We start from the raw sequence: 13,882 nt of genomic DNA, 5'->3' as shown, positions 1-13,882 counted from the left end.
CCCTAGGCCACAACAGAACAGAACACAACCACACCCGGCACCGCGAGCACCCGGCGCTCCACACAAAAATCACTTGTAGCAAAACTCATAAAACACTTCAATCTCAGCAAGGCCTCCCAGACGAATTAAAAGCAAACACGGAAAACATTACAAGTCAATTTTGCACTTCAACACAGGTCACTTTCTGAGGGGGTTCGGGGGGGGGGGCAGATAGAGAGCAAATATGGACACTGACAGAGATACAGCTTCTGGCTCGTAGAGCACAACAGAGCTTAGTGCGCGATACGAGTCCCCAAGGGGCCACAGCAGTCCTTTGGCTCATTAACAATTTACACCAGAGACAGGCCTCCCTGCTGCTCTGGCCCACCACAAAATCAATTAGCCTTCATTAGCCCCCCAAGCTCTGGACCCGCAGCATGCTCTCTCTGACAGGGGAGGGTTAAGTCTGTAACTGGGGCCTCCGGTTACCACAAAATATCAAACAAGCACACAAATTGAGTCCTTTCAAACGAGAATTATACCAATTTCCCTGTGTTTGGTGTCTCGGAATATCAATGTCTCTCACTTTTCAACTCGCTGTCTATCTATTTCCCTCATGTCTGTCAAAGTCCCACTCAATCCCCTTCCCTGCTCTAATAGTGTAAACTTTGGTGGGAGAGAGCGCACCCGGGTCCATACCTCATGGGTGTGGGGTTACAGTGTGGAGATTTCCCATTGGCGGAACGTCAACATGGTCGGGGTAATGCGATTAGAGCTGGATCGAGAACGTCGCAGGGGACACATGGGCCTGATCATGGCCCAGTTATCCGATAGCGAAGCCATATTTATCGACCTGGCCCAGGAGGGGATATTATGGAATTTAGCCTGCTTCTTTGCTTATGAAACACATACTAAAGATTGTGCCCTCGATAACACAATTGCACCCAATTCTTACATGCTGTAATCACAAAAATCTATCAGTTACGTTCCGACACCAGGGATGAAAATCTGGAGTAATATGCATTTTCTTTTTTTTCTTTTTTGTGCCTTGCGTCTGGATGGCAGACTGAAGTGGTGGCCTGTAGCCACTTAGTGACCGCATATGTTTATGGAGGGCCCAATGGAGCATTTACAATTCAATTACAAAGATAGGAGGAGAACAAAAACGAGTAAGATGTGTCTGGATGACAGCCAGAGGAGAGATAAGCCCAATCCACTAATATTGTGTTACCCCGGTATGTTACCATAGGAACCGTTGAGGAGATTCAAAAGACCACAAAGACGATCAATCTTGAGAGAGCAGGAGGAAGAGGGAGAATTAAATGCCCTGGGAATGCTCCTGCGCTTCGCTATCTGAGCAATAACTCTTCCGATGACCTCCACTACTCCTCTCTCTTGCTCATTCTCTCTCTCTCGCTTCTCTCCATCCACTCCACGTCTCCAGCAAAGTCAGCTATCAGCGGCCATTTCCAAGCATGCTCTCCGTTACTCATGTTATTTTCAAGTTGGGATATTTGTGCTTTCTTTGGAGGAGTTCCCATTGTTACTTGGCTGGCGATCCTGCTAGCTCAAGATGAATCCAGTTTTTATATCGTGGTCAGGGGGTGTTTATTTACTGAACTAGAGATTGGGGAGGTGTCAATTTAGGAGAGGCCTATTAGATGTTTGAAATCATATTCAACAATGCCACAGTTATATAACGATATAGGGAACCCATGTTTTTCTCTCTGGGGCTAAGTTCCGGAACCACAAACAAAATGTGAAAAACACAATAGATTAATCCTAATGATCCGATTAATAATAATCATTTTTGATCATCTTTGGAAGTGCTGATGTTGTGGTGTTCAAATGTCAGTTAAGAACAATTTCTTGACCTAAATTCTTATTACTAGGTGATCATAATCATTTCCTTAGGATGCCGGCCACCTGTGCTCTGAAAAAAGATGACTCAAGCCATAATATTAGAAATGTTGATAGGATGTATGAACTGAGATAACTTACAATGAACTGAGATAACTTACAAGCATTTTTTTTTCTGACAGGAAATTGTAGGTGTCCGTTGGAGGGAGGTGTTAATTTGAATATAGATAATGTGGGTTTTGATTAATTGGGGGCATGCCAGCCACAAATTTAGGAAATACCATTTGCATTCAGATCAATTACAATATTTAGAATTTTGCAACTGGCAACTCCGTCCCGTTCCGAACTGCCCCCTGAGCGAAATATGACATCATGCGAGTTTGCCTGTCTGTGTGAAAGAAGCGCGAACAAGTTGCAGGAGCCACAGAACATGTTCTGTACATTAAGATATACATCAGGCAGGAGAATGGGCAGCTGTGCCACAATTGCATAAAGAGCCTTTTATTCCCGCACCGAGCGCTGCGCTGGCAGGTTGAGACGCAGCTTTGATTACACACCAAATGATGAAATCCACACAGGCCTAAGAGAGTGGGGCCGTGCTTGGCAGAGCCCAGTGGAAAAGAAAGCTGCCACACGTTTAAGTGTATGCGCTCATAAATGTGTATGCATGCATATACAGTACTCACCAGTTTGGCCTCTGAGTGCATGGAGGGAATGTGCGCGGAGGAGCAGGGGCTGCTGTGGGCGGGACCTTGCATAGCCATCATGTTGGCACCCATAGACATTTGTCTCTCCATCTGACAACACAACGGCAAAAGTGAGTCAATAAATCCGGAATGTTTCGCCAAAACGAGACCGGAAAAAGAAAAAAACAAAAAGGTGAGAGATAAGGATGAGACAACGAAAGTGGGATTTCACATGACAGGCTATCCTCAGCACAGCTTTTGTGTGACGATAACAGGAGCTGACCCAAAACAGGAAGCATGTATGGAGAGACTTAACACAGGAAACTGGTAAAACAAGGGGCGCGTTTACTGATAGTTGTGTGGCGAGTGTCTGTCGCAGTCACGCACCAAACCTTGGGCGGTTCTTGTTGCAGGATGTGTTGAGAAATTGCATTGATGTGAGTTAGCCGTACCTCTACTTAAGAACGTCTCTTCAGATGAAATTTTCAAGTACCGAAACATCTCAACAGGAAAATATCATCTCTTGTTACGAAAGAAATTTCAAGATATGAAAGGTAAAAATACATTGTGGGATGTTATTCGCAGCTCAGAGTTTTCTGAACGCAACATACTTCTAGCTGCTCTGTCATTGGCAATTACCGAGCATCATCCTGACATCCCATTGGCTAAGAGGGACTTCTACCGAATGTATCTTTGTGTGTAGGACGATAGATATGTGACTATGCAACGTACTCGTCAGTCGCCCCTCGGGTGTTCCGATAGTTTTACGTAGACGTGAATCACCCAGAAAAAGTGTTCACCAGTTGGGCGATCGCTCACGATGCTGAAGTTTGCCTTGGACATTTTCAAAGGATGCTGACAAAAGCAAACGTCCTTTGCCCAGTTCTTAACAAAACGGCAGGCAAAAACCACTTCTGAGAGAGAACATGAACTGAAGAAGGCAAAAAAACGATGAGGGAAACATTTATGTCTGAATTTTGGGCGGCTTGGAACGAATCAGGGCTTCCAAAATTTTCTAGTGAAGAATTTTTTTCCAGAACCAATTAATTTCATAAATAGAGATACCACTGAACGCATACATGAGAATCACCTGCCACTGAGTGGTGCCGGTCAGCCGGGTCGTGCATGGGAATCAGCTGAGCGAGAAACAGGGCTGAGACCAGTGAGTGTGCATACAGGAAAGAAGGTGCCTTTGTGTGAGTGCGTGCATGCATAAATGTGCAAACGCGAGCTGTTGCAACTTCACAGCTGCTAACTTTGGCCTCCGAGGGGAAAAGCAACCCCCCACCATACAGGATACCCCCCCCCAACCCCCCACCCCTTCAGCTACAGAGAATGGTGGGCTCGAACCTGACCCACAGCCTTAATTGCACTAAGTGTGTTTTGTGTAAAAATATCACCCAAACTGCACCCCTGAACCGTCAATCTTCCCAAAAATGGCTTAACTCTTAATTTAATAAACATGAGAGCTTCTTTTTTTCTCTCTCGTACCATAAACATGAGCTGTCTTATGTTACAATGTGAACATGCAACAAATGGATAAAAGTATTGGGACACTAGGCCATACAGGAAGTGACAACGAAAGAAAATATGGAGTTGGTCTCCCCTTCACAGCTGTCACAACTTCCCCTCTCCATCCAAGTGTTGCGGCCGTGCTGCAGACTACCTCAGCTGTCTTCGGGCAGTAACAATTGTAAACATTTTTACTAAATTAGCTCCTGCTTGTATTACGAGTGTGTTGGGCAATGTTGGTATATGTTTGCATTTGTTTTCATGAAACCCTGACTGCAGATGGTATGATAAGCGATGACAACCGGGCCATGTTCGACATGAGCTGTGGAAGTAGTAATCATGATTATGGAATCATGAGCCACCGTGTAACTCCAACCAAATGCTGTTCCCGCAGTTTAGTAGATCAGTATAGCAGATCATATTTTATATCGCTGCGTGTGTAAGTGTGTGAACACGTGTGTCTTTTTAAAATGAGGCTACGGAGGTGTATCAATGTCAGCAAAGAGGAAATATGTGATTATGACCACAGAACTGGAAATGGTACTCGTGGAATAGAGGTCTCTGTTTTGGCTGTTCAGTACAATTTTTGTAGAGTACAACAATTCAAACTGAAGACGTAGTGAGGGTGTTCAGAAAAAGTGATTCGTGCTAATGCGAAAAGTCACACTGGGTAATCCTTTCTCGGTGTTGTCACACTTTAGGGTCAGTACACTTTTTACTCTCTTTTAAGAGTTACATGATAAGCATTGAAGGTTTTTGTTTTGGGGGGGGGGGTACGCTTGTATGGCAATCAAGAAGATAATGTGTAACTTTATTTTCGTTACGTTCCATTTTGTCTAACGTAGCAACGTTAGCGATTTAGTTAGGGACTATTTCTGGGACTCTTACTGTTCTTGATACGGATGTTGTTGTTCCCATTGTTCTCTTTTCTCTCCTGCGGCTGCTCAACTATCTTGTTTTCTCTCCCTATCTAACTCTCCATTGATAGAGAGAGAGAGAGATAGATAGAGAGATAGAGAGATAGAGAGATAGAGAGATAGAGAGATAGAGAGATAGAGAGATAGAGAGATAGAGAGATAGAGAGATAGAGAGATAGAGAGAGAGATAGATAGAGAGATAGAGAGAGAGATAGATAGATAGATAGATAGATAGATAGATAGATAGATAGATAGATAGATAGATAGATAGATAGATAGATAGATAGATAGATAGATAGATAGATAGATAGATAGATAGATAGATAGATAGATAGATAGATAGATAGATAGATAGATAGATAGATAGATAGATAGATAGATAGATAGATAGATAGATAGATAGATAGATAGATAGATAGATAGATAGATAGATAGATAGATAGATAGATAGATAGATAGATAGATAGATAGATAGATAGATAGATAGATAGATAGATAGATAGATAGATAGATAGATAGATAGATAGATAGATAGATAGATAGATAGATAGATAGATAGATAGATAGATAGATAGATAGATAGATAGATAGATAGATAGATAGATAGATAGATAGATAGATAGATAGATAGATAGATAGATAGATAGATAGATAGATAGATAGATAGATAGATAGATAGATAGATAGATAGATAGATAGATAGATAGATAGATAGATAGATAGATAGATAGATAGATTCTTTTTGGTACCATTTCAATCAAATCTATATACCCACTCAGGTATAGATTTCCTCTGTTCTACACGAACCGAATTTCTCGATAACTTAGGCTAGTTCAATTTAATGGTGTGAGAGCGCGGACATAGCCATGACTCTGCACAACACAGTGTGTAAACCTACCATATGTGAGTGAACTAGTGTGGTCCGTTTGTGTGTGTGTGTGTGTGTGTGTGTATACGATTGACTGAGTGTGTGCGCTCTGTGCTCCATTGTGTACTCACGGGCATCAACACAGCAGAGGAGCCAGGCATGGTGGGGTCTGGCAGCGTTCCAGCCATGGAGGCTGGCAGAGGCTGTCTCTGTCTGTTTCGTAGGTGCAACAGTGAGGACAGAGAGCCAGGGACGGGCCTGAGAGGACACACATAGTACTGTAAGTGTCAGGGCAGTAAACGAAAGCCTACCAGGTCAGATCAATAAATCAAACATTCAAAGTGAAAGTTTAATATGCCATTGCTTAAGAACTGTAATTATTCTTGGGAAACTTATTTGAAAAGGGATTCTTTTTTTGTTGTTGTTAAGGTTATGAAAATAATATGCCGTAACCCGCGGACCAAGCTTTTATGATTTCATGACAATCGGTTTTGTTTTCCACATAGAGAGCTGAAGCATGGCTGGCCTTCCTTTTTTTTAAAAATATTTTTTTTGGGGTGTGAGAGTGCTGAGAGGGTTTGACCATATGCATGAAACTCACTCAGCACAGTGACACTCAGAAATGTCGTCCATAAAGGATAGTATATAGGAAAAAACAATAACAATGTTTAGGAGTGGTTTCAAAGTGAAAAAAAACAAACTCTACAATGATAGGTTATGATTAAATGCCTGGGATATGGGGTAATCATTTTAGTCAAAGTGCTTGCTTTGTGACCTTTTTAACTACTGCACGCTCCAAAGTGAGTCTGCCAAAGACTTATTGATTGTCACATTCCTCAAGAATAAGGGTCGATGCAGCCTGCTAGTTTTAAAAAGTGGTGACGGTCGCACTCCGGACAAATGGCTTTTTCAAAACTTAAAGAAAGCACACAAGCCCACTTCCTCTCACACAATTCAAAACCCTGAAAAGAAGAAATAATTCATAACCGTGCACAAAGGAATTTTCCAAAACATTTGTCACATTATTATGGAACGCTTCTGAAACCTCTGCATAAAGCTGTTAAAAAGTGCGGTTATAACCCACAGAGTATCATACTTCCCTCTTTGAGTAATTGCTCTTATCATTAATCATTTTTCAAAGCAAGCTTTTCTCCAGCGAGTCCCTGTTTTGGACGTGCTATGTCACGATAGGAAAGTCAGGCTGCAAAAAGTTGAGGTATCAGGGGATGGATTACGGATGTGCTTTAAATATCCACACTTCATGTTCAATGACAGATGATAAAGTCAAAGCATTTATCACAGTGAAGGCAAGAGATTATGCTGATGCGATTCCCATTCACAAACAGAAGGCTTGTGGGAACATTCTCACCGACAACACAGTGGACCTTTTTGAATAGAGGAGCTCTCTGGATGGACAGGTTTCCGATCAAGGTAGCTCGGGTTTGGAGCCATCCAAACATTCGTACAGTGAAACTCCTCTCCAACGAAACCTACATGGGCTAAAATACTCTCTAGTGTGAAAAAATCTTCATGCATTAATACCATTCCCACTTTCCTGCCCCCCCCCATACAACGAAAAAAATCCCTGTTGTGTTATACAAAATCTTTTTCTCTGCTCTTGCCTCGCGACGAGATTCACTACAATGAAGTCTGATCCAACAGTGACCGCTACTGCTTTGTTCGGAAACGGCAACAGCAACCCCCACACTGATTTTCCGTCACACACTTTGTTTGAAGCAGTTTGAGATGAAAGAGGAGAGAATCAAAGTGTCCGTTAACCAGTGGATCAGAGACGTCATGCTCAAAATGTGCACACGTCGGCTACAAGCTAAGTTTCAAAGTCAACAGAACAAATCTGAATAAAATATCCAATCAATTGCACCCCCAATACACCCTTGAAATGGCAAAGAGACCCCATGGACACCCTGTACAATCATAATCGTTTCAATTAATATTTGAAAATATTAAATTACCTTTTGCTACTTAATGTCATCTTGCACCAACAGTTTATTTAGCTAGCTAGCTAGCTAGATAGCTAGATTTTCACATGCACATTGTTAGTTTGAGACGGAGCAAGAACGTTGCATTGCTAAAATGGCTACAAAAGAGACCTTTGGATGTCAAGCAGCTAAGACAAGAAGAGTTCTGACGCTGGAAGAGAGGGTAAAAGTGATCAAAATGAAAGACTGAGGAAGCAAAATAAAATACATTGTCCAAGAAATTGATGTTAGAGAAAGTGAATGCTGATCCTAAATTTCACAATTTCCCTTTTTTTCTTGCTACACTGAATATATGAAGCGTCAAATAAGTGTATGCTCATACTTATGCATTATTGGAATACAAATAAAAAGTACACATATGTTTGTGTGTGCGTGTGCGTTTACATTTGAGATCAAATTTGCTACAGTGATAAACCCCCTTTTGTGAAAAAAATTCTTGCTGCAAACATGATTTCGTTGTAGAGGAGTTTCACTGTACTAGAAATCGAAACGCAGCGGCATCCTTTATAGAGTCACAATGCATTGCTTGTGAGAGCAGTTTTCATGACTGTAATTCTTGAAATGATACCTATATTTAAGTAATCAATAACTCTAGTCATCAGTGTCATTGGGATGAATTATACCTCTCGCTCATCAATAAAGCTCAGCTCAATATCCAGAGGCATTTGCGAATGAGTGCAAACAAGCAGCATTTCAGTTAACTGTATTCAGCAGGTTAATGTAATCAATTGACCACATCATAGGGTGGATTATTATATTGGCACAGTCGTGTGCCAGATCGTCATGTGTGTGTGTGTGTGGGGGGTGGGGGGGTTGCAATGGCAGAGCAAATGGTCCCACACCTGAATAAATACCTATATTTTTCCAAACCTAAATATGTGCATTTAGCCTGCAGACATTTGGGATTGCTCCGTACACACGCCACTATTACCATCCCGACTGCGTGTCATTTAGGTCTAACATAACAATTTATCACAATCACACTCATTTAACGGCACATATGACACCTGAGCAGCGCTCGCGTAGCCAAACATTTCCACATGGGAAAAGTCATGAAAATACAATGAGGTACGTAGTGTGGCGGCGCACTGCTTGAAGGCAGTTTCCCTCCGCCAGCTGTCAAGAGCATGGAAAAACAAGGCGGTGGCAGAAATAAACTGTTGATTTTGCAATTGTTTGGTTGGACTTTCAAACATTTCTAACGGTTTCTTGTCATGCGTGCCTTTAAAACAACAACGTCTCAAATAAAATATGGTCAGTATTAAAAGGAAAAGTGCAGTGTTTATTCATGTGAAAGAAAGTCTTTTGTTTCCACTGAGTCAAATTTTAATTCAACTCTGATATGAAATGAAACTGAAAGAATGTACAATTGCACTATAATCAATCAATTGGGTTATTTTCCTTTAAAAAAACTGCCGCAGGGTTTAATGTTTGTTTTTCGATCAAATCAAATAAAATAAAGGAAATCAAATTCAATGAAATGAAGTCGGTAATTGGCTGTAAGCAAGTAAGTAAAGTAAAGTACCGGTAAACATTTAAGTATGTTGACCACCTTTTTCATTTTTTCTTTTATCATTTTATTATACTATATTTCATTCATCTTTCAAGGTTCCACTTTAAGAGAGAATCTCAGTAAAATGTTAGTGATTACATACTGTGTACATATACAGTGAAAATTAAATGTCTACACACCCCTGGTCAAATGCTTGTTTTTGCAGTTGGGCAACCACTATTATTTCAGTTGTTTATGTTTATTTACCCTTTCAGAAACAAACAAAAAAAACATTAAGTTGTACATGTTTTAGGTCAAATTAAAGGGGGGAGTTAGCATTTTTCCCCCTAAAATAATGTCAGGTATGGTAAAAGTATCTATCTGACCTCACAGTAGAATATTACTAAAATGTTATTTGTGTGTGCGTGTGTGCATGTGTGTGTGTGTGTGTTGATAATAGCCTGGGCTGTGGGCCCCTGGGGAGAGCAGGTAGACACTCCACAGTCCTGACCTCGCACTCTCACATTACTGAGTGCTGGGCTCTCACAGCAGCTCTTTTCCGTCCCAATCCCCACCCCAGAACCACACAGCCTCCACCCACCATCTACCTTTAGTCCGCCATGACATCACTGCTAGACCTTCTTGTGTGTATTCTTATCTTAATCCCGTTGTCTTTATTAATATAGACAATGCATCTTTTCAGCTACAAAAAGTATATTGTCTCTTGTCTTGTGGACCATCTCAGCTCAAGACCGTCCAGATGAGCCCGTTAGTGGACACTGTGTGCACAATCCCAGTTCCGACTGGAGTACTATAGACTTCAACACAAGGGCCTTGGATGCACTCCAAAAGAGAGAGAGAGGGGGAGAGAAAGACAGGGCAAGGCACAGGTCCACTGACTCATATCCTTCCCTCGCTTAGTCGACTCCAGCAATGATGTCATGCCTTTGCCTTTTCGCCCTCCCCCCACCCTGTGCCTGCCTACCCCAAGATTTGGTCCCTCCCTCCTCAATTCCCCCCCCCCCCACCCCTCTCCATTCGCTCTTTTCCTCCAACATCCAGCATTGATGCACTCGCCCCGTGCCGGGGTGAAGTCACTGAGCCCTGGGTAGACACAGCAGCTAAAAACTTTCAAACGTAACCAAAACATCCCAGGGCCAAGTTCCAGCCGCTTGGGAGACGGTGGTGCAGTTACCATGGGAACCGAAGTAAACAGAGGGAGAAACAAGGGCCTCAAACAGCTTGCAGCTGCCTGGCTCTCCGAGTAAACACTACACAGGACCTGCCCCTGATTTACTGCCTTTAATCACTGGTGGGAGGAGAGTGCCATGGGGTTTGGGCTGAGGAAATAAAACGAATCTGATCAAATAAATCAGCGCTAATGGGTTAAGACACAGGCTGACTTTTATTAGCTGGCTAGCGGAGGCATGGATGCCGGGATGGCGCTACACTGCGAGAGAAGAGGGGATGGATGTGGGATGGCGCTGTCCACATTTTAGGGAGACTCATGAAGAGGCAAAGGCGAAGCGAGGAGAACTGGTGGCTGATAGTCTGTTACGAATTAGCAGACTGTTGCTCAATCATTTTACTAGATGTGATGTGGCACCATGAGGACACCAAGGATTTGTCTCTCCTTTTAAATGAAATTTTAAAACTTCTCTATAAATCCATCCTGCCACTAAATGAGAGGAAAGTACTGGCAACAATTAAACTTTTTTTTTTCCACACAATTCAAGACAACCTGATGGCTCCTGGCCTTGCTTCAAGAGCCTCTTTTTAAAGTGCCTGTTCAAGTCCGGGTTCCTCTGTTTTTTTTTGTTTGATGCTGTTCTATATAAAACTGTGCAGACATGCAATGAGGTGACAAAGTCAACCTGGCCCAAGGAGGTATTATAAAAGCTGCAACGTAGAGATGGGACGGGGACTGTGTGCGGAAAAAAAAAACACCAGAAAAGCAAGACTGAAGTGTCAAGTTGTGTGCTGGAAGCAACTGTTACTAATTTGCAGCATCTCTCTGTGAAAATCAAGCTGGTAATGATTATGTCCACCCGAGCAGTCGGGTTCAATTGGGTTTGGTACAGTGTGATACATTTGCTTCATTTGTGGAACATTGCCATTTACCGGTACCTTTTTAGCACTAGATCGAGTCAATACAATGGCGAAATGAGCTCCCATTGTTTTCCTAAAGACCCTGTTTTGCGAGCGCAGTATACATACAGAATGCAGAGGAAGGGGTTTATTGTTCTTCAGCATACAAAGGTAAGTCGCAGACATTTTGGCAAGGATCCAATGAATTGTACTGCTAAGGGTAGACAGGTGTTATTCACAAACCCTGTACAGTGAAACTCCTCTAAAACAAAACCTAAATGGGTGAAAATACCCCCTAGTGTGAAAAGATCTTCATGCATTAACACCATTCCCACACTCATGCCCCCATACAACGAAAAAAAAACCCTATTGCGTTATACAAAATATTTATCTCTGCTCTTGCCTCGCGTCGAGATTCACTACAATGAAGTCTAATCCAACAGCGACCTCTACTGCTTCGCTCGGAAACGGCAACAGCAACCACCACACTGGTTTACACATGCACAGTCGTCCAGGGAGTATTTGTTATTGTTAGTTTCAGACGCAGCAAGAACTTTGCATTGCCACAAAATGCCACCTTTGGATGTCAAGCAGCTAAGACAAGAAGAGCTCTGATGCTGAAAGAGAGGGTAAAAGTGATCAAAATGAAAGATGGAGGAAGCAAAATAAAAGACATTATCCAAGAAATTGATGTAAGTGAAAGTGAAAGCTGATCGTAAATTTTGCAACTTCTTTCCCTTTTTTTCTTTCTACACTGACTATATGAAGTGTCAAACAAGTGTATGCTCATACTTATGCACGATTGGAATAAAAATAAAGAGTACACATACGTACAATATGCATGTGAGTGTACACATTCGTTTGTGCGTGCGTGTGTGTGTGTGTGTGTTTGTTTACATCTGAGATCAAATTTGCTCCAGTGAAAAACCCCCTGTTGTGAAAAATATCTTGCTGCAAACACGATTTTGTTGTAGAGGAGTTTCACTGTCCCACCATTGAATGAACACAAATATTCTTTGAAAGGATACTACCCCCAGAGCCCGGAATGCAGATATGAAGCATAAGAAACCTCATTTACACCGTAAATGTAAGTATTCTTATTCGCTGGACTGTCACACTCTCAACCGCACGCCCCAGCGACATTGCCGGTAGCGTAGTTATTCCATTCATTTTCCATTTGTTTGATGGAACCTAAGAGAATCCCTCACATTACATTTCCTAATTTTTCTGACAGTTAAAGCACTCTTGAGTTTTTTAATGTCGGCTCATTTTCCTGCTGCTGTGAATGGAGCCAAAAGCTAAACGTAAACTAATTTGGCAATCACTGGCGAGATCAGAAGTACGTCACAGGCCTGCTGCGAGTTGTGCACAGAAACGGACAAAACCAAAAAGCTTAGTTTAAACAACTAGGGGAGACCAGCTCAATTCAACTCAACTTTATTTATAAAGTACTATACTAAAAACAATCACAGCTTAGAACAAAGTGCTGTCCACAGATAAAAATCAAACCGACCATAAAACTACTTCAACATAAAACAATTAAAAGAGTAAAAATAACACACTAAAACAGGGGCAGAGTCTCATGCTAGTCTAGAGTCTATGAATAAAGACAGTTGTTGAAAATGAACAGTGAGTGGGCTTCTCTAATGTGCAGAGGGAGGCTCTTTTTTCAGTGTGGTCCAGCAGCAGAAAAAAAAACCCTGTCTCGACCTCGGTACCTCCAGAAGCAGCTGGAGTCCGAACCGGTCAACCAGGCAGGTGCGTAGAAATTGAGTAGCTCGGAAAGGGACGGTGTGGCGAGACCATTTAGGGCTTTGAAACATCCATCCATCCATCCATTTTCGGAGCCGCTTAATCCTCACTAGGGTCGCGGGGGGTGCTGGAGCCTATCCCAGCCGTCTTCGGGCAGTAGGCGGGGGACACCCTGGATCAGTTGCCAGCCAATCGCAGGGCACACAGAGACGAACAACCATTCGCACTCACACCCACACCTAGGGACAATTTAGAGTGTTCAATCAGCCTGCCACGCATGTTTTTTTTGGAATGTGGGAGGAAACCGGAGCACCCGGAGAAAACCCACGCAGGCCCGGGGAGAACATGCAAACTCCACACAGGGAGGCCGGAGCTGGAATCGAACCCGGTACCTCTGCACTGTGAAGCCGACGTGCTAACCACTGGGCTACCGGGCCGGCTTTGAAACAAAAGAAATAAATTCTAAAATGCATCGCCAACCAGTGTCGGGAGGCTATCATCGGCGTTATATGCTCCCTCTTAGTTGCTCCAGTTAAGAGGCGAGAAGCATCATTGTGAGCCAACATGGAGACGTTTAAGGAAGGATCGGCCGATTCCCAAAGACTGTTATTTTTAAAACACTCTTCACTGCCCTGACACAATCATCGCCAGTTGGCCTTGAGCGTAAGTGTAAACCCGATGAGGGCTTACTGATGCAAAACATCCGGCGGACAACTAAACAGAACCGC

General features: G+C 42.6%; 1 protein-coding gene across 2 annotated transcripts in view; it reads right to left on the bottom strand.

The window, feature by feature from the left end:
• Window positions 1–13,882, bottom strand: part of creb5b (cAMP responsive element binding protein 5b) — a 59,341-nt gene that overhangs the window by 20,537 nt on the left and 24,922 nt on the right. For both annotated transcript variants that reach the window (XM_052066616.1, XM_052066615.1), the window contains exons 6-7: window positions 5,954–6,080; window positions 2,526–2,636 (exon numbers count right to left, since the gene is read on the bottom strand). In XM_052066616.1, coding sequence (XP_051922576.1) covers window positions 2,526–2,636; window positions 5,954–6,080 — 238 coding nt within the window. The remainder of the gene's footprint in view (window positions 1–2,525; window positions 2,637–5,953; window positions 6,081–13,882) is intronic.

This window comes from Hippocampus zosterae, chromosome 5 (genome assembly GCF_025434085.1).
Source record: "Hippocampus zosterae strain Florida chromosome 5, ASM2543408v3, whole genome shotgun sequence".
In the NCBI taxonomy this organism is placed as follows: Eukaryota; Metazoa; Chordata; class Actinopteri; order Syngnathiformes; family Syngnathidae; genus Hippocampus; species Hippocampus zosterae.
This window is presented reverse-complemented; position numbering and strand designations above follow the sequence as displayed.